This window comes from Perca flavescens, chromosome 11 (assembly GCF_004354835.1).
Source record: "Perca flavescens isolate YP-PL-M2 chromosome 11, PFLA_1.0, whole genome shotgun sequence".
NCBI classification, from domain to species: Eukaryota; Metazoa; Chordata; class Actinopteri; order Perciformes; family Percidae; genus Perca; species Perca flavescens.
Window position 1 is genome coordinate 19953843 of NC_041341.1, and position 26216 is coordinate 19980058.

Below are 26216 nucleotides of genomic sequence, written 5' to 3' on the forward strand. Positions count from 1 at the left end.
ATTTATAGACTACAACCATGTGTACGCACGGCTCCATGAATTGGATAAAAAGAATGTGCATACACAGAGTTAGATGCATCTGGTTACTGGTCTCTGTGCTTACTTGAAGAAGCGTGGCTCCAGTTTGATGTTGTTCTCCTCGTTCCACCTCCTCCTGACTCTCTGCAGGTCCTCAATGCGCTGCTTGTCTGAGGATGCCATCTCCAAGTTCCCCTCCTCCAGGTGCCTGTGTGACCCAAACATCACTTATTTAGTAAACAGTAAATCAGATGAGTCATACAAAGAACACCAACAACACGTGCATTACAAAACTCAAATATTCACTCAGCTTTTTAAGCAGGACATCTCAGTCTGCACTCATCAGACAAAAACAATATTACGAGCAGATTAACTCATATTGCAATCTGGTTTGTGGGAAATCAGGGACATTTTATTTCCGCACTTTGTGGCAGCAGCACACTGGCAGCTGAGGATGTCATGCTGTACCTTTGATCGGGCCTGAATCGGGCGTCTGTACGGGGCAGAGCATCTTTCAACTCGGGGCAAAGCTCATTCAGTTCAATAGCGAACCTGGTGAAGCCGTAGTACAGCTCATAGTTTGTGGGCATGGAGCCTGACGAGGAGAGGAAACAACGTAAACAAAAAGCTTAAAATCAATTCATTGACATTGTTCATTTTCCTGCCCACCCCATCCACTGAAATGTGTCAGGGAACAAAATACATATTGTCAAAAACACTTTCAGTGGACCTTAAGTGACCAGTAGCACCAGTTAGAGGGCTTATGTGAAGTCCAGTGAACTAGTGCCTACCTGGCCTCCAGATGCATTTGGCAGAAGGTGGGACACCACAGTAAAGGCCCTCATGCCATTTTCCAAAAAGCCTGTGGATCACTTTCCCTTCTTGATCCATTACAAATCCTTGAACCTCATTCACATTAGAACTCCAGTAGTTTCCCTGAAAGACAAACCCCATGTTGGTAGCTACCCTTTACCACGATGCAGTGCAACTAAATCACATCTTAACACTGGTGACACTGATTGCTGAAGACGTTTTACCTTGACGAAGGTAAGTTTGCAGAGGCAAGCGCTGCTCTTTATGTTTCTGATGGTTATCTCCCCGTAGTGTTCGATCCACCGTCGTCCACTGAGGATGTTGTGCACACAGGTGGTGACTTTGTTCCATTCATAGTGATCTCCAAACCTAGAAATATACAATGTATTAGTATGTTTCATAACACTGACTGAGAAGTAAATATTAGATTTATGTGTGGGATTCTGAGAATCTGCTTTTCACACCATGGTAATTTCATATGGGTTGATGGTAGAGATGAGAAAGATTCCCATGTTTGAGACCTGCAAGCGTTCACGTCATCGGACAACCCAAGATGTCTGTTGACTGTTAGTCGTTTGAGGGTTGAAAATACTGTGCATTGACAATATGACACCACATCCATTAAATGTGGGTTTAATTATCTTGAGCAACAGACTTTTGTTGACGTGACGCATCAAGCATTCAATTAAAAAGCTATAAAAATCAGTACTGTGCACTCACAGCATCTGCTGGACAAACTACGTAATTAGACCAATTCTATATCACCCCAAGCATTCTTTTCGGCCTTATATGTTACTGTAAAATAAGTCTTCATATCAGCAGATATAGACAACATATATATACCAATACCGATATGTCTGTGATAGGGCAATAAATCGGTCAGGCTCTATATTGTAGAGATGGAATCTGTGACTTTAGGTTTAATCACTACAAGCAGCTTGATCAAAGTTACCTGGGAATCGTGAGATTCACGGTCCCGATCGGTAAAACCTCCATCGATTTTCCCCAGAACTTGTTTTTCCATCTCACATCTGAAAAGCAAATCGATGAAAAATATCAGAAACATAACGGAACAGAAATTAACTCAAAATGTAACGAATAAAAAGCTATTTTTAATCAGATTAATCAGAATTCAGTTGAATTTTAAAGAGGCTAAATGAGACTGGAAGGCTTGTCCCCATGAGGAAAAGCCTTCACTAATTAGGTATGTAACCTACCTTGCCAGAAGGTGAAGTTCTTGGACTCACAGTGGCAGGCGGAGATGGGAGGGTGGTGGCTCACCTGTGAGACAAGATCAAATAAAAGCAGTCTGACAGCTGTTGTTGTTAAGATTACACATCATATACATATCTGTCAGTCTTCACACAGAGGACACATGATGGACTAAAAAATGGTCACAACTGGTAGATAACGAGGCGTTGCAAGAAGAGATTTCTTTGTTCTAAGCAGTCACAAGCCAAAAGGTTTGGGAACCACCTTTTTTCCCCCCAGTCTGACAAATAAGCTGCTGAAGAGCTTATACTTATCTCAAATACCAAAAAAAGGGTGATATATCCAAGTCAATGCTTCTGTTTAAGATGCACTTTATATCACATACATTTCTTTCATCAAACAAACAGACTTACCTGTTCAGAGAAAAAACAGAAGCCTTTGTCTTCCCGAATACATTCATAACTCTCTCCGAGTAGCGGGTTGAATGGCTTACTTCCTGCTCTGTAGTAAGTGGATGAGTAGCCTGAGACAGCAAAAGCAGCAACGAGAGCCTGTAACAGCCAATAACAAGAGGGGATTAATCACTTCATAGTAACAGGCTTTGTCACGCTATCCAAAGGACAGAAGAAAATAGGAAGATCCAAGGTCGACAGCTGCATTGGAACGCACTACTGCCTCGCAGACGTGCCTCTGAGAGAAACTATTTATGTTGGTTGTGTCTGGCAATGTCACCTCACATGTAAAGAAATACAGGTATGATAGACACAAAAATTAAAACCAAAGCAAACATTAAATTGCATTATGAACAGCAATGAAGGATGACCATGTTCTTTAGACTCAACACCTAACCTAATGCATTCGATTTGACAGAGTGCCAGAAACTGACGGCTTCTTTACCATGCGTTCAAAGGGATCCTCGGTCTCAGCGGCTTTGTCCAGCAGCTCGCTGTACTCCAGCTCTTCACACATACGCTGCAGTGTGTTGAGTGGCTCGTTGAGCTCCACAGGCATGGACACTTTGGACAAGTCCTTGCCGATGTTGTTTCTCAAGATGTTCCAGAGGTTGATGTTGCTGGTGTCGGGACACGGCGCTGGCAGGCAGCTGCGCCGCCCATTACGGAAGGCACTGCCAGCAAAGTCTCCGTTGGCCACTGGGAAGAAAAAGAATATCACCTAATTAACAATCTACAGGTGGTACAACATTATCTGTGACAGTCTCTGCTCTTCTCTGAAACATGCTCTTAATGATATAATAATAATAATCTTCAACTAGAAAATGCTTTTCCTGCAGAAAATGGTTGTGAGTATAGTAATGTATATCGAAAGTCATAGTATTGTACTGTATCTAAGAAAAAGTGATAAAAAAGTCATAGTATAGTATATAAAAAATCATAGTATAGTATGTCGAAAAAAGTGCTAACAAAGTCATAGTGTATTATGTCAAAAAAAGCCATTAAAAAGTCATGCTTTGGTATGTCAAAAAAAATCTATGTATAGAATGTTGAAAAAGACTTTTTTTTATCAGTTTTTTCGACATACTATAGTATATTTTTTGTCACTTTTTTCGACATACTATACTATGACTTTTTATGAAAAAAGTGATAAAAAAGTCAGTAGTATGTTGAAAAAAAGTTATAAAAATGTCATAGTATAGTATAAAAAGTGACAAAAAAGTAAATGCATAGTGTGTCAAAAAAAGTGACAAAAAAGTCATATTATAGTTTGTCGAAAAAAGTGACTAAAAAGTCAAAGTATAGTATGTTGATGAAAGTCATAGTACTGAATGTTTTTTTAAGATAATTTTTCTGGGCATTTCCACTTTTAATGAAAAGGGAAGGAGGGGGAAGACATGCAAGAAATCGTCACAGGTCGGACTGGAAACCTGGACCTGGCGTTGAGGCATACAGCTCTAAATGTCTACATACTCTACCAACTGAGCTAAGGAATGAAAAAAAATTATATCATATCATATCATATTAAATCATAGTATAGTATATCGAAAAAAGTCATAGTATAGTATATCGAAAGAAAATCATAGTATAGTATGTCAAAAAAAGTGACAAAAAAATCATAGTATAGTTTATCGAAAAAAAGTCATAGTATAGTATGTCGAGAAAAGTGATTAAAAAAGTCATAGTATAGTATATCGAAAAAAATCATAGTATAGTATATCGAAAAAAATCATAGTATAGTATGTTGTAAAAAGTCATAGTATAGTATGTCGAAAAAAAAGTCATAGTATAGTTTATTGTAAAAAAGTCATAGTATAGTATGTTGAGAAAAGTGATTAAAAAAGTCATAGTATAGTATGTCGAAAAAAGGGACAAAAAAGTGAAAGTATAGTATGTCGATAAAAGTCATAGTATTGTATGTTTTTTTAAGATAATTTTTCAGGGCATTTCCACCTTTAATGAAAAGGGAAGACATGCAGGAAATCATCACAGGTCAGAGTGGAACCCTGGACCTTCTGCATCAAGGTATACAGCTCTAAGTATGCAAGTGCTCGACCAAATGAGCTAAACCGGCCACATAGTACAGAATGAAAAAAATAATAATCATAGTATATTGTGTCGAAAAAAGTGACAAAAAAGTAAAAGTATAGCATTTTGAAAAAAGTGACTACAAAGTCAAAGTATAGTATGTCGATATAATTCATAGTATTGTATGTTTTTTTAAAGGGGTGATAGAATGAATATATAAGGTATTTCATACTGTTCGTTAAGGTCTCCTAATAGGGTATGTAATATTGGTTGGGCTGAAAATGGTTGATATTTTATTGGCCCTTATAAATCCCTGTGTTTTGGCCCTATTTCTAACAAGAGCTTTTCTTCCAAATAAGGTATGCTCATGAATATTTAGATGACTGCGCGCTGATTGGTTGAGCGAATCCCCATACACACACATTGGAGACGAGACAGTAGGTCTCATATTTCAGACACTGCAATGTTTCATTACCAAATTCACTTCTGAAACTTTTTTATGCGAGAAATCAACTATATAAAGCTCAAATATGGGCCATGTTACGAAAAATTTATGGCTAATTGCAAATTTGGTAAGACGTGTCGGACTTTAGGAGTTCCACACAGTCTGACGAGAAAGCGGCAGCCTGCTGGCTCCATACCCAGGGCAAAGTCACCCTTTGTGGATTACTGCACTACTGTGGCTCTGCAGAGCTGGGCGGCTGCCGGCATAACTATAATATATTTACAGTTTGTATTTCGTCACAGCACTTATAACACAGCTACCCCAAGGTCTTAAAAAGCTAACAGTTATGTCCGATTTCAATTTAAGGCATTTTTGTGAACGTGAGGGGTCTTGTTAGGAGGAGCAGCTAGCTAGCTACAGTATGTGTCCCATTCAATACAATGGGAAAAGATTGCGGCTAGGTAGCTACACTTTTGGCATAACTATAGTATATTTACAGTTTGAATTTCGTCACGGCACTTATATTACAGGTTCCCCAAGGTCTTATAAAGCTAACAGTTGTGTCTGATTTCAATTTAATGCATTTTTGTGAATATGAAAGGTTTCGTTAGCTGCTAGTGTCCCTTCAATCCAATGGGTAAAGATAGCGGCTAGCTAGCTACACTTTCGGCATAACTATAGTATATTTACACTTTGAATTTCGTCACAGCATGTATATCACAGCTATCAAAAGGTCTTACAAAGCTTAGCTAACACTTGTCCGATTTCAATTTAATGCATTTTTGTGAATTTCAGAGGTCTCGTTAGGAGGAGGCTAGCTAGCTCTCATTTATGGACTCCAGCTCACTGCGGGCTCTATCAATGAGACTTGCGGACAAGAGGCGTTTATTTCCCCGATTTCCCCGTTTGTTTTAATAACTCAACACATATCCATTATAGGATTAACTGGAACCTGTGGTAAGAGATTGCGGGCGTAACAAACTTGCTGACCGTGCTCTCAGTCACACACCGGCCATTTAGCAGGAAGAGGGGAGGGAGAACATCGAGCTGCAGGCCCTGGAGCTCTGTCAGGGCAGCGGTGTTTGGTAGTCCGATGTAGCAACCCAGGCAGTACCGGCTGCTGAACTCCGACACACATTGCAATTAGCCATCAATTTTCGTAAAACGGCCCATATTTGAGCTTTACATAGTTGATTTCTCACATAAAAAAGTTTCAGAAGTGAATTTTCTAACGGAATAGCAGAGATCTGCGCGACCTAGCTAGATTCAGAAGACTACATGATCTCAGAATATCAGTCAAACATAGTCAAAGTATAGTATGTCAAAAAAAGTGGTAACAAAATCATAGTATAGAACTTTGAAAAATGCCATTAAAAAGTCAAAGAATAGAATGTCGAAAAAAATGATAAAAAAGTCATTGTACTGTATGTCGAAAAAAATGATAAAAAAAAGTCATAGTATTGTATGTCGAAAACACTTCATGAAAAGAGTTAGCCCGGACTGGGAATCGAACCAAGGTGAGAACACGCAGCGATTCCTTTCTGGTAGTCCGTTGGAGCATTGTTAACCACAGAGCCACTGTGCACACAATACACTTATGTTGAAAACAGTCATAGGATAGTATGTCGAAAAAAAGCCATTCAAAAGTCCTAGTATGGAATGTTGAAAAAAGTGATAAAAAAGTCATAGTACAAAATGTTAAAAAAATAATCATAAAAAAGTCATAGTATAGTATGTCGAAAAAAGTCATAGTATAGTATATCTGTCTGAGATTAACTGTAACAGCCCTGGTAATCTTCCAATTGAAGAAGCCTGAAAAAAGCCTAAACATTACGTGGTATCAATATAATGACCTCACCGTGAGCACCAGAAAGCATTTGCGAACATGTTGACATATAATTTGTGTGGATAAAGTTGAAAAAATGTGGGCATATCAGCAATTAAAACAAAAACTGGTACTGTGCTTGTCCAGAAATGTCAAGGATGTTTAAAGTGATGGTTCGGAGTAATTTCACCCTAGGGTCCTTTGCACCATGACCCAGAAGCTTTTCTCACCTGGGTCGAACATTGGGAGAATTAGCGTAGAGTAGCGTTATCAGCTGAATAGCTTAGCGCAGGGGATAATGGACCCACGTTTGTATCTCGTAAGTTACCCCACTAATAATGCCCGAAATGATACCAAACTTCTACACTAGTACAAATAGGTTATGCACTCATAAAACGATGGATTGGAACGTTTGTAAGTACACCAGAAGTTTATGAACATTTGCCTGCTCTCTTCTGCTAGCTGCTGCTGCTGCTGCTACCTGCAGTTAGACGAGTGCTTAGGGCCGTCTACATTTTTTTTAAGTAAGTGCTGTAGTATAACTAGCAGGAGACAAGTAATAACTGAGGTAAATTTGGAGACATTACCTTATTTAATCATTAAATTAATAAATATTTTAGTTGTATCTCTTTTTGGTGTTGTAATTTGTAGACGGCCCTAAGCACTCGTCTAACTGCAGGTAGCAGCAGCGGCAGCAGCTAGCATAAGAGAGCAGGCAAGTGTTCATAAACTTCTGGTGTACTTACAAACTTTCCAATCCATCGTTTTATGAGTGCATAACCTATTTGTACTAGTGTAGAAGTTTGGTATAATTTCGGGCATTATTAGTGGGGTAACTTATGAGATACAAACGTGGGTCCATTAGCCCCTGCGCTAAGCTATTCAGCTGATAACGCTACTCTACGCTAACTCTCCCAATGTTCAACCCAGGTGAAAAAAGCTTCTGGGGGGGTGTTTGGCTCGAGGTCATGGTGCAAAGGACCCTAGGGTGAAATTATTCCATCACTTTAAGAAGGGCTGTCAATGAAGGAATGCTTGTGGCTCTTTTCATTTGGAGGCTCACTGTATACCAAATGTATAATGAGTGCATTTGCTGAAAGTAGACAAGTAAATCCACGTTTTAACATGTAAATGGTGTATGAAAAGTAACAATTGTGGCATTAAATAAAGTAGGTAAAGCCAACACAAATAATATCAGGTAAGATAATCCCAGTCAAATGAGGTTGAGCTCTGCAAAAAAAAGCTTTGGGATAATCACTGCAAAGAGTCTGCCCCCTCTGGTTATGTGCCTGGTGCAATACAGGGTCTGAATTTGAAATAGATAAAATAGTTCTGCCTGAGGCTATATTATATATTTAAATCACCTTGACATAATATTGCCAATCCCAGTTCTTTTACCAACTTTTAGAGAGTGTTTTCATCATCATGAGATACTATGAATTTGCTGTGACAAAAGATGGAGGGAGATCACATACTTCCGTACTAGGATTGCAAAGGGGCGGAAATTTTCAGTAAATTTCTGGAAACTTTCCATGGAAAGTTAAGCTGGGGAATTTTGGAAACATTCCAATTTGGAAACTTTCATGGGAATTAATGGAAATGATGGGAATTAATGGGAAATGATGGGAATTAATGGGAATTTACGAGAATGAACTGGAAATGTTGGGTAATTTATACAAACTCCATCTTATGCAAACATAAATATAAATATATTACTATATATTTACTATGGTTATGGTTATGGTTATATGCGTGCTAAGCTAACCATCAGCGCTGTCTATTGTTTCCAGCCTATCAAGAACAAGTGGGCTATACAATTAACACACATTTATTATGTTAATTGTATAGTTATGTATTACCTCCTGTATTTTTAAAACTAAAGGTTGGCAAGTATGTAGTAGCCTATGTTGATTACTGCGTGCATGCATGTCATTCAAGTGAAGTTGCATTAAATCAGGTTGTTTCAACCAAGATTATGCTACAAGATGTTTTTTTCAACTACATTTAAGTTTCCTGTTATAGACTAACAGTATTATAACAAGCAATATTAAAAATATCCAGTTTATTCCCATTAATTACCGTTTATTCCAACTTGAAAATTCCCAGAATTTTGCAACCCTATTCCTTACACAGATAGCTTTCACAGAGTCTAAGAGATGCCCTTGGCACAGAGCAACACTGCAAAGTCAATTGCCTTGGCCACACTGATAAATGATCTCGCCAGAAGTGTCTGTGTGTGTGGATGTTGAAAAGGGAAGCACGGTTGATCCATCGAAGGGATCCCCTGCTTTATTATTTTATATACTTTTTTATTTTATATGGATACTTGGTCTAGGGCTCATGATGATAGAGGATTGGACCTACTTTGTCTGGAGACGTTATCGGTCACACTGGCGTTGTCCTCGGAAATGTTATCGCTCACATCGCTGACATATGACTCATCGTCTGAGCCCTGCGAGGGGAGCAGGTACAAAGTGGAGTGAGTCAGCGCAGTAGAGTAGAACACAAACTCTGATCAGACTAGCAGACGGCCGTAGCCTCACACACAGTTACTGCAGTTTGCCACTGGCTAACAAACTGCAGCAGTCACCCACTATCTGTCCCACTGCAGTAATCATAAGATGAGACACTGCAGCATTTTCATACGTTATATATAGCAAACACAATGAGGCCATTGATGCCACCAAAGAGGAGCATATGGTAGCAACTTGTTGTATTAGCCTCTATTACAGTCGCCTGCTGCTGGTGATTGTTCCGTCAACAGTGTAACACAGATCTGAATAGGCCTGCTTGTTGGAGCTGGAGGATGGGGGGGGTTGATGAATTTCCTTGGTGAGTAATCCTTCAATACGGCTCAATGCATGCCTGGGAAGCTACAATGCTCAATGGCTCTTTAGAGACCAAGCAAGGTGTTCGCAGGAGTGTAAAGGGGAGAAGGCAGAAATGATAGTTTCAAACTGCCTTATTTAACAAAGCTTGAAGCTACAAATCAAGAGGAACAGACAGAAGAGTGTGTGATTCCGAGACACAACTGAGAGATGAAGCCTCGGGTCAGACTGAATAGAAGCCCTCCTGTGTGCCTGACTATTGTTTGAGTTTCCGTTAACGATATCTCTGCTTCTCATGCTGCCCTCATTAATTGCTGACTAACTCCAGCTCCACACATAGCCTTCACAGTCACGTTTTATCTGGCTTCCCACCAGCAGGGCTAGTTTAACCCCTTCCTTCCTCAACAACTCGCTCCTCATGGTCCAAACTGCCATCCTTTCTTAAACACTTAACTGTCATCTGTTATACCTCATTTTCCGACGAGCTGGCTGACAGAAGCACTTCTTGGGCATCAAAGAACTCAGAAACAGACTCCGACATGGAGAGCCGGCTCTCATTAGAGGCCTGCTGAGTCAGAGGGATCCCCATCTGTTCTCCAGCCTGCAGGAAAAACACATGCAAACAGACGAGATGTTCACTGTTCCTTGCTACGATGAGAGGTTTAAGAAACGAAACGGACCTGAACAAACACAAACAAAGACAACACAGAGTTTATTTTTCAGCATGTGTATCCTTGCCAGAGGGCAAGCTCCCATCCGTTTCTAATTAGTCATTCTTTCCATTAACCTTGATGTCAGGTTCTGCATGAAATAAGGATCCTTTAAGCTTACCTGCCAGGGTGTACTGGAAAAAAAACATCAATCTATAAGGACAGGAATCAATAATGCATGATGCAAACACTACAACTACCTGGTCAGCCTTAGATGCCTTGTTGTTTCATCAATGTAAGAGTCAGAAAATAGCTCCGTCAGTGACAGACTGACCACAGCGACCTACCTCATCAGGCGTGGAGATGATGTTCACACTGACAACTTGTTCAGTCAGGACAGATTCAGAGTGGATGCGGTTGAGTCGGGTTCGAAGTTCTGCGTTTTGGGACAGGGCCTGAATAATTAAAAAAGTGTGGTTTACTTTCCACATGTGCTGACGTTTTTTGTTTTTGTCGGGGAGGGGTAGAGGGAGGATCTAGTGTTTGATGCACTGGATGTAGATACTTAAAAAAAAATCTTCTTTGTCTTCTTAAAGCTATCCTAACACTCTCACATAAGTCGTTTCATTTCTCCTCTCCATACTGGCAGTGAAGCGATCCCTTACTAAAGTAACTACACTGTAAAGATGGGGGTGAAAAGCCACATTACTTACAGGTTACCTGCAGTTAATATGAGGCTTCAGTCTAGGTTAGCCAAATGAGTATCAAGTGAGTATCTTCTAAAGTTTTGGTCATTTTAGTATGAAATTGCCTCTTTGTAAATCCATGGACAGTGTTTTCTTAGTGCCAGGATGAAGATACTATTTATTTGACTTACTTAAGACTGCTAAAGCCAAACTTTGAAATACATTATTGCAAAGAACGAGGGCAGACGTCTGTTATCTTTTAAAGGGTATCTCCTACTATTCTTTAAAAACAGCATTTGTGGCTACTTGGGGGGTATCAGAAACTGTGATATGGTGTACACATCCTGCAGATGGGGAGCAACTTTTCTTTTGGAGTCGTGTTTCTGTCCACCTGATGAATGGAAGTCCAGTATTCAGTCTCCTGTAAGCTCTGTTTTTGTCTCCATTTACTCCTAAAGAGTTAGTTAGTTACTAAATGCTTCACTATGTTTATTATCCAGCTGCTAACTTTGTTGTTTGGTGCAGGGCAGTGGGCAGGCAGCGTACAGGGTCGTCTGAGCTCTTGTTTTCTGAAAACAGCTGTCTGCTATGACAAAAGGAACCAAAACAACGAGCTGACAGATGCTAAAACGTGACGAATATTCTCTCTGCTTTTAACTTTGTTTTTATTCTCACTCAACTAATTCCTGAAACATTGGGATTTTTAGCTGCTAAATGCTCCACTATGTTCACCAACTAGCTGTTACCTTTGTCTGCCTGCTGTTGAGAGCTGAGAAGGCAGTGTACAGTTAGTTTATTAGAGCTTTTTTTTTTAACTGAAAACAGCTGCATGCTGCGTCCGCAAAAGTCATTGCTGATCAGAACGGTGACAGTGAACGAAAACAGCACTTGCAGGACTTAAAACCAGAACAATGAGCTGAAAAGCTCAGTAGAGCTGAGGGGAACTGCAGAATCAGGTGCTAATTATTTGTGGGTTCATCACTACAAACCACCCCTTTCACATGCAAGTAGTCATCATTTTTTATATGAAAATATTGATTACAGCCGCTTTAAGTATAAATGTGTACATGTGAAATAAAACATCAAGAAATACAAAATAAACTCAGTAATGCCCCTCAAAGATTAAAGTAGTTGACAACAGCAGCTTAGCTGTAACAACCATGAATCCTGATTATCAACTTCCCGCAGAGCTTTGCCTTAAAAACCTGACCTCCAGCCTTCAACACTGTCACACAAGCATCCAATTAGCAAAAAAGCGAAGATTAAGCAGCAGAAACATTTCACTGAAATGATGTCGACTGTTAGAAAAGGAACAGTCCAATTAAATCACTGGGGTAGAGAGACAGCCCTAAGGAGCCGAGTTAATGAACTGCACAGCACATTTTTCTCTCTCCCCAATTAATATAGGAAAAGATGATTGAACTTTCTCTACTCACTTGTCTGGGCTCTCATCTCAACACATCTTCTGTTTCAATTGTGATTACAGTGACTGCTTGGAATAAACTGTAGCTTGTGTGTTTCATCTGACAGCCCGTCATCGTGAGCGTATCTTACAACACGACAACTACAAAATGGGTTTGTTTGATCTTAAAGACACCAAGACACATTGCTCAAATGATTGCAGTCATTTCCCCAGTAATGTCCTGATCACTCCGGGTGATTACATCTTAAAACTGCATCATACTTAGCATTAAGAATGTGAAGTAGCCAAATATGTCTAACAAACGGCTCAGATTAACTAACCCTAACTAATAGTAGAAAGAAAGAGGCATCATGGGTACTGGTTGAAGACAGCTTATTACCTGTGACAGAGACTTCCTGAGAGAGTTGATCTGGGCTGATTGGTCCAAGTGCTCCTGGTCAGACAGAATCTGTTTGATCTTTTCTTTCTCTATGGCTACTGTGTTGAAGGCCGACTTCAGCAGAGAGTGGACTGCACAGAGACAGGACAAACGGAAATTAGTACTCTTTACACTTCAAAATCACAGTTTTGTTCAGTTGCTTTGTCACAATCCTCAAATGAAAAACATTATCCTCACACAGAACTCAAAAACTGCTTTTAATGCTTGATTTAAAGTGCCCATATTATGCTCATTGTCAGGTTCATAATTGTATTTTGAGGTTGTACCAGAATAGGTTTGCATGGTTTAATTTTCAAAAAACACAATTTTTTTGATCAGCTCACCCGGAGACTGAAGGCAGGTTACAGTCAGAAACCCATATCTCACTCAAAACAGCGTGGATGTTTGTATGCTCGTGGAAGCACCAGAGACACAAATAACACCCCAAATCCCAGAAAAAGTGATTATTTTCATGATATGGGCACTGTAAAAAAAAAATCCTATGCTACTTGCTCCTGTGTTGTGTTTAAGTTTTCAAGATTCTTTTATTTAATTTGCAAAGTGTCTATGAGTATCCTGAAAAGCACCCTATAAATAAAACATATTTTTATTATTACCTTTCTGGGCGATGGTGCAGAATTCCTCTTGAAGTTTAATATAGTCACTAGCATACTCTACGCTGTCTGTCAGCCGGGAGACGGGGGGTTGAAAGTCGACCAGCTCGGCACACAGGTTAGGGTTGGATGAGTGGAGGCGGACAGGGGACAAGCTGGCAGACAGAGGGACCTGGAGAGAGATGACGACCACAGAGAGGAACATTGTCAATCAGCTAAGAGGCACACAAATGTGTTGTGTGTCTGACAGAACCAACTGTGAAGAGCAAAAAGTTTGGGCCGATAAGGCATAGTGAACTCTGAATGTACAGTATAATGGTACCATGTCTGACATGTCACACCAAAATGTCTTACAGGTTATTCTAAAGGAAATAACTGTATCCTCATTCTTCTGCACCTACTGCTGATATTCTCTCTGATGTCAAATTAATGAAGATTCTCAGTCATGAAGGTCATTAGATATCAAGAACTATTAAATCAGAATGACGATGTGACAGAAGCGGCATTACTTTTGCTTTTTGAGATAAACAGCAAGTCCAGCTCTCTTTGATTTGTTACATCTATAAATCTCTACGGTAAACTATTGAGGAGCTTTTAGATTCTGTGATAGCAAATCTATTCATGAGAGAAAAATGGTTGGTTAAAAATAAAAGCAATCGTGTATGAAAGCACATTTAGCCTTTTCAGGAAGCACAAATTAATTTATTAGGCAAAATAAGGGAAAATTAGCAGAGACGGAAAAATAGTTACTCAAGCAATAAAACATTAATGAGCGCCAGTTGTGGTGCAGACTGATTAAAGACCAAAAAAGAAAAGGACAGAAAATGCTCTGTTGTGTATGTGTGCTGTCAACAGTCTCTCCTCTTAAAAGATTAGGGTAGTCCCAGGAACATTTTTAATGACAAGGAGACAGCATACTTGTGTTTAAGAGTCAGTGTGTGTGTGTGTGTGTGTGTCTTTATTTGGCAGAGCAAAAATCAAAAATCAAATAAAAGAGGTACCTGAAGCTGGAATTTTGCGTCTTTGCCGACACTTTTTGTTCTCCATCTTCTGTTCAAGCGCTTTTCTTTCTTTGACATTTCTACACAATTGGTCTTTGTGGCACACGTGGATCAAAATTTGCAAAGTGTGGTTAATAGGACAAACACATCACAAATGAAGCAAAGCTAACAATCACTTTTATTGCAGTGAAATGGAAAAACAAGACAAAATCCCCAAACAAAACACTGAGGGAGATGGAATGTGTGTTGTTAGAAAAAAAAAATTTCAGCCAAAAACCATAACACCAAAACTTTAAATTTGATAAATACTGATCAGTTAGAGAAGCTGGCAGGTGGTCTGTGAGCACAGCTGAATCCTGTCTGTTCAGACAGGTAGTGATGGTGACTGCTGAGGTTTTAAAAGACTGACACACGTCCATCATTACACTCACACACATAAACCTCTAAATGAAACACTAACTAAATTGCTTTCTGTATCTGTGTGTGTGTGTATGTGTGTGTGTGTTGCTGTGTGTGCATGCATGGCTGTGTATCTTTGTTTACCTGCATATCTATGAAATTGGGCGCTGACTGTGTCCTTTGTAGAATCTCCAAACTCTGCAGTAGCCGGCTCAGCTCTGTCAGGTTGGACTGACATCGTGCAAGCTCTGAAAATAAAATTCACACCCACGAGCACACACAAACACATTCAGTGTTATGGTTCATGAAATGGTCATCAATCCTCCTCTCAGGGATCAGAAGATTTACTGTAAGGCCTGAGGCATGATTTAATCTACTTCTTTATCAAATCTGATTTGTTCCCAGCATGAGGAAGAAAACTGCACTCACCCTCTGCGCACTTGTCCATCTCCTCTGATTCCTGCAGCCAAGCAACCACCTTGCTCTGGCCGTTACTGTAGGAGGCAGGCAGGCTGCTGTTGCTGTTGCTACTGGGGGCCACCGGCTGCCACGGCAAGCTGCTTGGCTTGGCCTGCTGAAGGGTGATATGGGAACAGACACAAGAGATGTGGTTGTTTTGTCTGTAACTTCATGTCAGAGTTTACTGCACTGTGTTAGGAGTGGTTCAGCTGGTTTTGATCATACTATAGTGGCAGTGACATTGTGAAAAAGGCATTTTCTGGATTCTGGAGTTTAAAAACCTCTGGTCTAAGAGATACCAGAAACTAGTGAAAAATATCCATCACAATCTTTTAAATGAATTAGAGATGGTCCGATACCATTTTTTGCTTCCCGATACCGATTCCGATACCTGAACTTGCGTATCGGCCAATACCGAGTACCGATCCGATACCAGTGGGTCATATATTTTGTTATGTTTTAACAACTGTATACTACTATCCATATATGGAAGTGATATTATTTCTATCTTTGTTGTCGGTCTGGCTCAGGTTAAACTCTTTGTAAAACATGAACAAACTCAAACAATGAATGCCGTAGAACTTTCTTTTATTCTCCAGTTTGACAGTCAGTTATAACGGAAAAAGAACATAAATAAACTACTTGAACGTAGATTTTCTTTAGGGCTTGATTACGTGGTATCGGATCGGTGCATAACCTCCAGTACTTCCCGATACCGATACCGGCGTTTTAGGCAGTATCGGAGCCGATACCGATACCAGTATCGGTATCGGACCATCTCTAAAATGAATGTCTTTGAATTCCTTGTTTTGTCCGATTGAGAACAAGTCATCACATTTGAGAAGATGGAAGCAGCAAATATTTTATTTTGCTTAATAAATTCCTTAATCAAACCTGTTGTAATTTCATTTTCTGTCAACTGACTGATCGTTTCAGGACTATTCTGGATGCAAAGAGATCACTGGTATTTAAATGGGTCCCTTCTACCGTACTGTATGAATCATCTGGGCCCTTGAACAAGTCACTTGACCCATCTGGAACAGCTGCAGTGAATCTGTTCAGGGGCCAACAGTGTGGAACTGGTTGATCTCTGTGGCTCTCAGGTAATGTGTAACTTTGAAAATGTGGTCTTTAACATTTTAAAAGAAACGTAAAAAAAACCAACTTATTAATAAACACAGCAGGTTGATTAAAAAATGAGGAATAACGTGCTGTAGTATCAGCTTTAAGGAGCATGCATGTACAAATGCTGCCATTCTGAGGAAGAGACCTTGAAAGCTCTTTAATGTAGAAGTTCATTCTGACTATAGGACTGTAGTCTCTTATTTAAGCTGTTTGTCTGGGAGAGCTCGTCAGACTGCAGCCAGTTGCTCTGAATCCAGATCCTACTGATCACCTCTAATGGCCTGCATGAGGCACAGAGCTACACTCCCAGGAGAACCTGCTCTGGCTGCAACCTCACATTTACACACAGTTCAGACACATCAACAAGAACCAGGGTTTATTTCACACTAAACTGAGTCTGGACAGTCTGGACAAACAACCCGTTTTATTATCCTAATGATCTGTGTACAATTACCTGTCCAATCAGGGTAAGTGCATTGGGCAGATGTCTGTCTACACATTAAATGAAGTTCAGCGTAAGTTCATTCAGGAAGACTTCCATGCTTCACATTTTTCCCTCTCTCTTCTAACTTAATCAGGTGCATTGTCTCAGCTGAATGTGGGCGTTTACTCTTTCAGTTAAACCAACCAGATTTTGTCTCTGATCTATTGTGTTGTTGCATTCAAACTTTAAACCTGTTCTCCTCTCTGCTGCGGTCAGTTGTCATTTCAAGCAAAATTGATGCAACCCTCCTCCGCCCCATTCACCTCCAGTTTTAATCATTCCCAGCACCTAGGTTTTCTCCATCAGAAGCTCCTCTTCACACCATCCCTTCATCACCTCCACCAGTGTCTAGACTCCATCGGGGGAATATTCCTATATATCCACGGCCTCTATACCCCTTATAATTAAACATTGCGATGGAGACTAATCGCCAAAGACTAACGTCAACCTATTATGCACCATGTTCATTAAACTTATTTCACTCTAAGTGAAGTCACTCCTGATTGAAACGCCAATTAGTGTAGCAAATAGCCACAGAACACAGGGACCAGATTAAGGCTATGGTTACAAGTGTTAAAGGTCCAATATGTAATATTTGTACTGTAATAAATCCAAAAATGACACCAATGCCTCATCAGATATTAAGGAAACATGTTAAACTGAAATTTTTCTGACAACAATGCTAATGTCAGTATTTTTTCTTTTTGAAATTTACATTCCGTGACGGAATTTATGTTTATGTTTTGATCTGTGTGTTGTTATCAACGGCCCAGTTTGACAGCCAGGCCGGGTTGCCAGATATACCTGTAAAAACGTAAACCCACCACGCTACAGCTGTAATGGTAGTACAGCCATGAAAGCAGCAAACAAACGAACAGGATCAACGGAGATAGATTCTACATGACATAAAAAAAGAAAACAGCATGTTTCTAACAGTTGCGTGACCAGAGACGTAACAACCCCCTGGTAAATATTGGAGATGTATTTGAAAGATGGAGACAGCTTAGAGCCCAAAAGGACGCAGAGTTGGCTTATTTTCTCCTGAACAGGTAAGCATTAGCTTCAGGCTAATTTATCACAGCTACTAGGGACGGGCATTTTTTGTCAGTTCAACATTTGTGTACTCACATTGAATTATATAGCTAGAGTACCCGAGTTGGTTACTCGCAAAAACAATTGAGACAGCCAGTAAAGTGATCCCGACTGGTCCTGGCTAACGCCGCCATGCTAACCCTGCTAACTGTTAACGTTACCGGGAGGACCAGGCATGCAGCCCATGGCTGTTTACAACGTGTAGTTTAGCGGCTGGAGCCGACAACGGTGAGTTATTTTAAGCCACGAGAGGGCCAGCATCTACCGTTAGCTACTCCGCTGTGCTGTGGAGTAATGTCTGGCTATGTGAGAAAAGCGTCTAGCTACATTGTTGTGAATGCTGCGGTCTCAGCCTGGCAACCCCCGTGAACTTCGAGTCTGGGCAGGAGGGGGCGGGGGAGACGACTCTCCAGTATTTTGAATTGGTAGTGCAGTAACAATTTTAACCGCTAGCTGCCAGTATTACATACAATATTACATATTGCACCTTTAAGATTACATTTAATAAAACAGTGGCTTCCATACATGTAAATTGAGAAGAACTTTCAAGTTTTGTATTAAATTAAACCCAACTGATTACAGTATTTGTATGATAATGTAACTGTTAAATTGGGGTAATAAAAAGGACAGCATTACACACTACAAAGTTATCAAGCGGGTGATCCAGCAGAAGCAAGACACAAGTTGTCTGACCATTAAGTCTTCCTGTCGTTACTGTGAATGCTGAGTGAGTTATCCTCTCTTCTGGATAATATTTTGGTAGCCTGACGTCGTCATACTCAGATTCTCAAATCAAATCTTGTGGGCGGGCCTAAATTCGTCTGGCATCCAGGCTAATATTTTGGTACACTATCCCAGTTTCCAATAAAAACAGAACTAGGCGATCTCTCATTCCCCATGACATACCCTTCTTGAATAAGTAACTGTTCTTTCCTCAGAGCACAGAGAGAGAGACTGCTTTAAAGCTTGATACACAGTAGAAATATGAAAAATGTACAGGCTTCTTTGATCACAGAGGTCCATATCAACATCAAATCTGTAACGTTATGTTTTAGTTTTCAGCTGATCTCTGAAAAGAAAATTCATCAGCAATAGTTCTTATAATTAATAATTAAAAATATTTTTCAAGCACAAATGTCAAATTGTGTCCTTTTCCAGCTTCTCAAATGGAAGGATTTGCTGCTTTTCTTTGTTTTATATCATTTCAAATGAAATATCTTTGGACAGTAAGTCTGACAAAACAAGACATTTGAAGACGTCACATTGGGTCTGCATAGACATTTTTCACTATTTTCTTACATTCTATAAACCAGAGGATTAATTGATTTATGGAGAAAATAATCAATTAATTGGTGGGAGGGCTCACCTTGGCGTCACATACCACACTCGAGGCAGGTTGGGGGGACTCCACGGCAGTTGGGGGAGGAAACGTTCGCATGGTGGCCTCCCGGGGAGATCGCACAATCTCGTTCTGTCGGTAAAGCCGGTGATGACGCAACTTGGACACCCAGGCATCAAAGATGTCTTGAGATTTGACCTAAAGAGGAAAACAGCGTTCACCTCTGTCGTCCGCTGACTTCCTGTTTATTGACGTTGAAATGACAATATTGACTCGTCCCATCAGTGTTACCTTTAGGTGATAGATGTGCTCCTCAGTGTCCAGGTCGATGCGACGGGCTCTCTTCTTGATGGACATGACTGATAGGCCGACGTCGATGCTGCCATGAAGTTTGCCTTTCTGGATCTAAGGCAAGTGATAGATAAATGCGTCATGGTTTACAGTTAGTCAAATCATTTGTAATTTTTGTGCACAAAATTTCATTTTCTTCATTTTAACCCTAATTACATTGACAACAAATTTCTTTCACACCATTAAGTCCACCATGCTGTCAATCTGCAGACCTTTATCAGGTCAAATTAGTTAAGCCAAACAGACAGAACTAAAAAGATTAGCTGACTGATTAATCTGGTTTGGTTAAAAAAAAAAAAAAAAAAAACAGAGATCCAAATGTAGGATGAAAACAAACACACAACTAAGATTACAAATCAGTGTGATGCTGATTAAGCAGAAAAGACATCATCTGCTGATTCTGACAACTGAACTGTAAAGACTTGCTGCTATGCTTTGCCTTATAGGATAGTAAATTAACATGTTTAAGACTGGGTTGGACTGTTGGTTGGACAAACGAGATGTGTCTTTGGGCTTTAGGATTTAATCTTTTTTGGGGGCGTTTTCCCCTTTATTAGATAGTTGACAGTAGAGAGGGCAAACAGGAAACAAGGGGAGAAAGAGGGAGGTATGGCTTTCATTTATCAGCACAAAGGATGTGATAAAAACAAAAGTATATAACAACAATCATGGATTGTGAAGGAAATGTAAGCTTATAGTAAAACATCCCCTGTAGGACTTACAATTTATATACTACGGATATTTGTTACCATAAAACTTGCAACAAAGATCCCCAGGTGGAAATGAACTAGGGAACGTTGCCGGTTTAATAGCCCAAACGATTAATCAACTATTCAAAGAAAATAATCAGCAAATGTAATTAATGTAAATAACGGATAGTTGCAGCTCTACAAACACTGATGGTGGTGGAGCTTCCATGCAAGGCTCTGGCCTGCTATTGGGAGCAACTTGGGATTCAGTGTCTCGCTTAAGGAGAGCTGGGGATCGAACCGCCAACTTTGTGCCAACCGCCCACCCTACTTCTAGCCACAGCCGCCCCATTTCTAATTTGTCCATAAATTTCTAGCTTTCCTGCAAAGTAAAAAAAAAAGCTGAAAATACATTGAACATCATGACCCATGTTGCAAATGTTTCTGCTGACTCATTGCCAAGCCAAGCTGATGTCAGGCCAGGCTGCCCTGTTTTTTCAGCCTGCGGGTTATAATCAGGGTTACTTACATCAATGGGGGACTTGGAGTACTTCAGGATACCGTTGTCCAGAACAAAAAAACGCTGCAGAGAATATAAGCATAAAAATAATGTTAAAGAACAGAAATGGCAGACATTGAATACATATCCCATTGTTTATATTATGAATTCAATACAAAAGTTGTCTACCATTTATTCTCTGATAATTAGCTGTAGGCCCTGTGTGTTCTCTGGTGTTGTGAGTTTAAATATGCTGACAACAGGGACTGGTTTCCACTGGTATTCAAGTATTTTAAGAAAACAGTTAGGATGATGCTGAAGGTGGTTTAAAGGAAATATCACTTGTGTTTATCCACCAACAAAAGCTTCTGTGTTTTGCTTTGTCTGTGGATCTTACCTTGTGCCAGCCTTTCAGGGGCCATTTCCGCTTCTTCAACATAAAACCCTCATGTTTATCGGGCCTCTGGACGTTGCTTTGGCCAATTTTCAGCCCCTCAATGATCTCCCAGCTGTCTGCCTCCTAGAGAGGAATAAAAAGACAACACAGTGTCAGAGTTGATCAAATTGCTCCTCTAGAATAAGAAGAAGACAGGATACACTTTCTGTAATAAAAAGCAAAGATGCTCCTGCCATGCCCATAGTCTAGCTAGATAGCAGAGGAAAACCACAGGAATACAATTAACACTTCTTTATTCTTCTCCCCCTGCACCACACATTTAAAGAAATACTGCCCCATTCAAATTCTTCTTGCTCTCTCAGCATTTCCACTCCGTTAGCTTTCTCCTGACTATGCTCTTCCTGCTGCAAGTGGGTCTGTAAATCAAAGTGAAACCATCACCATCCTGCTGTACTGGCCTGACACGATCCATTCAGCGTCTTTCACAAGTTATTTTGTGTGAAAGTCCAAACATGTTTAACCGACATGCTTACCTTCCCTGTACATGTCTCATCTACTTTTATCTTAGTAGAGCTGTCCCACCATAATTAATTAGACAACTTATTAGTTGTTAGGATTCTTGGTTTGTTTTGTATGGTATTAATTTACTATGACCTTGTTTTTTTACATTCTTAGATAACATGTTTTTTTTTCTAATATTAATTAGCAACAAATGTGTTTTGTATGGTGTTGATGGACTAAAATTAGTTTTGTATGGTCTTGGTTTACCCAAAATGGTTACACTTTACTTTAAGTCCCCCTGTTTAGCATTTATAAGCAGTATATTAACATTTAATAAATTATTTATAACACACGGTAATGTAGTGTTAAGCAGACATTAGTCTTTATTAATGTATTTGTCAACAACTACAACTCCTCCTGTGGGCACCCATAAGCGGAGGCGTGTGTACAAACATATAATGAACGACAAAATTTACTTTATAGAAGTTTTAATTGTTGACAAAGATCTTTCATTAATAAATACTTAAACATGTCCTTATAGCCGTGTACAACTACATTATAGTTATACTACTACTGTTACTGGCTTCAAGTGAGAAGGACTCAATTAGAAAAAGGTGATGTCACATACTTTTTTTATTGAAAATTAAATTTTATGAAAACACACAGTGCTGATGAAGCATTAGCTGATTTTGAGTGTTACATTCTTCTTCTTTTTTAAAAGAACAATTTAGGATGTTTCCCCACCAAACTTTAACTTTGACTATTTTGGCTTATTTGATCATTAATATTTAATGTAATAGAGACCTTTATTTTCAGTGGCTTAAAACAAGCCCTAAGGAACATGCCTGTAACTGTATTTAGCTGTGTGTTTAACATGTAGCTGGAGAAAGCAACTGTAAAATTAATGGAGCATCAAGAGTCAAGAAACAAGGTTAGGTTGAAACCCAGTATATGGCTGGACTGCGTATGGTCAATGTGCTTGACAATACATTGTGGCCAAACTGCTACAGTCAGCGGTAGTGTCTACAATGTGATTTTTTTTTATATTAAATGTTTATCTGTAGTGGCCCAGTAATATTTGTTCTTAAAGTGTACTGAAGTAGCATATCATATGACATTGTGTAATTAATGTTACTTAAACAGACCAGACCTAGGTTGCAACACATGACCACAGCCTCAAATGTTGGTTTTGAGGAGCGGCAGCATGTATTAATGGACAAACTAAAACATTTCCAGAAAACCAAATAACTTTACTGCTCGGTGTGATGTTGCGACCTTCGAGACAGCTCGTTGGTTGTGAGTTGCGACACCCGACCTTGGCTTGCAAGACATTTAACAAAAGGAGACAACAGCTTGTTCAATCTAATGACCAGGCGAAAACAGATCTGTTTCATAATGAGGTCATGTTTCTGTGACGACAGCCCCTCCCTTCAGTGGCCCTGTGCAACTGAGGAAGTGGAGGAGCTCAGCTTCATAAGCAAAATGTACATGACCATTCAAAGCAATCATATCGTAAAAGGTAGCAGTCTACTCATTACGCCCAAAGCCATTAGGTCATTATCAGTTGACAGCTCAACTGTATAATGTGAAATGATGATATGATGAATGCTACATCAACACTTCTGTATTTAGACCATAACAGCCTTACACATGAGGAGCACTCTACTTTTTTAGGCAACAACAAGCAGCAGTCTGTGAAAACCCTTCAGACAAACTTCCTGTGTGTTATCTGCGGCATTTCAAACAGACTTTCAACTGGCTCTAAATTGATAAATCAATACCACACTAAATAAAGAATAACTTGCGCTGCAAATATTGCAATTCAATGCAGTATCCTGGGCATCGTTTTAAGATTCGAACCATTAACAATATAAATCAACAGATTCCTCATGAGGAACAGTCCACTCAACCTCTGGCTCCATGTAAATACCAAAGTATATGCCAACTATCAGTTTATATGGAAATTACTGCTACAGTCAGAGGATTTGCTTTTGTTATTTGCCCCTGAAAACAGAACTGAATTAAGCCAAAGTGATTTCCTTTACTCTGCTCACATGTATTGATCTCACTGCAGAATAATTTAAAGCTGAATGAGCCTGTCCCTCTTTGTAAGTTTACACCTTCAATGAAGGATCTTGTGGCAGACTCAGATAGAGGATGTCTGCTTTTCTATGTCAAGATTTTAACAGGTTTGCTCCATGAGCTAGTTCGTTTGATACTGTATAACTTTGACTTGATTTTGCTTTTTGCCTTTGTTTGTTTCTTTTCCGTGTCTCCCTTAAAAAAAGACTAATATCAGTTGAACAACAATGTTACAGTAGATGAATGTAAAATAACAACAGTAAAATTACTTTTATAATCCCAATCCTGTGTCAGTCTTCTGGTATCCACCTGCAGTGACACTGTAGCACAGTAGACGTTTTGATGCTGCAATGAATCAAACTATCACAGTTAAGGTCTCCCTGAGCAGGAGAAAGGACAAACACTCCTTGGGGACACCTTAGGCTAAATCAGCACTATAAATATCAGTACAACAGCCCAGTTCTGATAAAGTGAAGTTTCTCTCACACATCTGCTTCTCCCGCAGACACTAATCTATGTGTAGAGTAACGGTCTCCACTGTTGCTGACTGCTGAAATACTGTATGACTAACTTTTCTTAAGTGCTAAACACAACACACTCAAATTTAAATAAAAAATATTCTCCAATTATTTCAGTTCAATTTCCTACCTTACTGTAGTGTACTCAGAGTGCAATAAACATAATGATTTAATAACAAGAGACGTTACACCCAAACCACACCTAGCTACGTCAGACCAACCCATTTTAGATTTGCGTCGGGCGCAAGAGTCATTTATCCCGCTGGTATAATAGCAACAGCGCCAGAGATCCACCCACAAAGCTACTTGCATTTTGCGTTTCATACTTGCGTTTCAGATCGTTAAAATAGGGCCCTTCAAGTCTTTTCACTGTATGTGCGTGTGTTTTTTCAAGCTGAAAGCTATTTTACAACTAGCCTTATCACTATGTAGCTGTGTGTGCTCTACAAAATTTCTAAATAATTTAAATTGTAATGTACCGTGTGTGGTCTCCTGTTGTACTTGTGTAGGAATATACTCTACTCCTAGATAGAATAACTGTAATTTGTTCCCACCTTGTCTTCCACAATCACCACTGGACACTGATATTTCAGCAACTAATAACCACAGAGGAATTGTTCTGAGGATGGATTTAACTGCAGTGTCTGGCTGGCTCAGCAGTAAAGCTTAGAGTAGGAGGGTGGGCTGCCCCATGGATGAGAAGCTAACACCCTGAGAGACTGCGTATAAGCACAGTCTCATGCTCTGTGTAAACCCCACAGATTCAGTTACACACCTACGGTCCATATGTGTGACCTGCTGACTTATAGGAGAGATCTTGAGGGTGATTCAATAAAAACAGTTTTGGATAACTGAGGACGAGGAGGGGAACTCTAAATGTGTTGAGTCATTTACTGAAACACCAAAGGTCATTCTAGACCTTGGAAACTGTATATTAGGCATGGGCCGGTATGAGATTCTGATGGTATGATAACCTTCAGAAAAAATATCACAGTTTCATGGTATTACGGTATTGCAATTACAGTTATAAATGTATTATTTTTTAAATGTCTGGGTAAAAAACAACAACTTTTTTCCCCCATTGAACACAATGTATTTTCTTTTTAAAAACACTGCACACTGGCAGGGAAAGGGATTTCTAAACTGCACTTTCTGTCCTAGACTCATAAAAAACAGCTCATACCTTAGGAACGGTTTAGTGGTCAAGGTCCACTCACTAGCTTTAGGACATCGGGTTGAATTTTTGTCCAATGTCATGTCAAACCAGCACATTAGACATTGTGATAACCTGGCAATAGAATAAAGAAATAAAGACCTCTGTACGGGAGAGGGAAGATACTGTTTTATGCAGTTGCAGTGCAACTGCTCTATCATTCTTTCATCTACAGTAACATCAGTCTGTTCTGGTCATTACCATGAAAACCGCCACTACACTTAGAGCAACTAATCACCATGGACTCCTCCATTCTCAAATATTAAAAGGGACCTTTCTTAAATATTTGCTGAAAAACTACGTGTGATTACATCTATTCCTCCTACTATCTCCAAGCCAAAAACAGCTTATCTAACCAGTAAATGACAAGCAGCAAGAGATAAAAAATGGATAGTTGCAGCGACATCCCGAATCAATGTGAAATGTCTCGATCCACAAACTGTAAGTGTGTGTCTGAGAGAGAGTCTGTGCTTACTGCAGGTGATGCCTTTAATTGCTCTCATGAGGGTCTCCAGAGTGAACAGTAGTCGTCAGCAGAGGGGAAAGCGACATGTATTGATTAGAAAATGGGGGCTGGATCTCATTAAGGCCTTCCCTCAACAAAATGCCCCGCTCTCATTTTTCCTCAAAAACTGATGCTCAGCCAAGCTAGCTA

General features: G+C 39.7%; 1 protein-coding gene across 9 annotated transcripts in view; it reads right to left on the minus strand.

The window, feature by feature from the left end:
* Nucleotides 1-26216, minus strand: part of osbpl6 (oxysterol binding protein-like 6) — a 41700-nt gene that overhangs the window by 3103 nt on the left and 12381 nt on the right. For 3 of the 9 annotated variants that reach the window (XM_028591143.1, XM_028591142.1, XM_028591151.1), the window contains 20 exons: nt 21248-21370; nt 20881-20934; nt 19603-19716; nt 19339-19509; nt 15242-15386; nt 14957-15060; nt 14414-14506; nt 13416-13584; nt 12760-12890; nt 10619-10726; nt 10091-10222; nt 9158-9245; nt 2941-3194; nt 2457-2594; nt 2049-2112; nt 1784-1862; nt 1056-1200; nt 810-954; nt 487-613; nt 104-226 (listed from right to left, as the gene is read on the minus strand). In XM_028591143.1, the coding sequence (XP_028446944.1) occupies nt 104-226; nt 487-613; nt 810-954; nt 1056-1200; nt 1784-1862; nt 2049-2112; nt 2457-2594; nt 2941-3194; nt 9158-9245; nt 10091-10222; nt 10619-10726; nt 12760-12890; nt 13416-13584; nt 14414-14506; nt 14957-15060; nt 15242-15386; nt 19339-19509; nt 19603-19716; nt 20881-20934; nt 21248-21370 (2507 nt within the window). The remainder of the gene's footprint in view (nt 1-103; nt 227-486; nt 614-809; nt 955-1055; nt 1201-1783; nt 1863-2048; nt 2113-2456; nt 2595-2940; nt 3195-9157; nt 9246-10090; nt 10223-10618; nt 10727-12759; nt 12891-13415; nt 13585-14413; nt 14507-14956; nt 15061-15241; nt 15387-19338; nt 19510-19602; nt 19717-20880; nt 20935-21247; nt 21371-26216) is intronic. The other 6 variants (XM_028591145.1, XM_028591144.1, XM_028591148.1 and 3 more) reach the window with 6 other exon arrangements.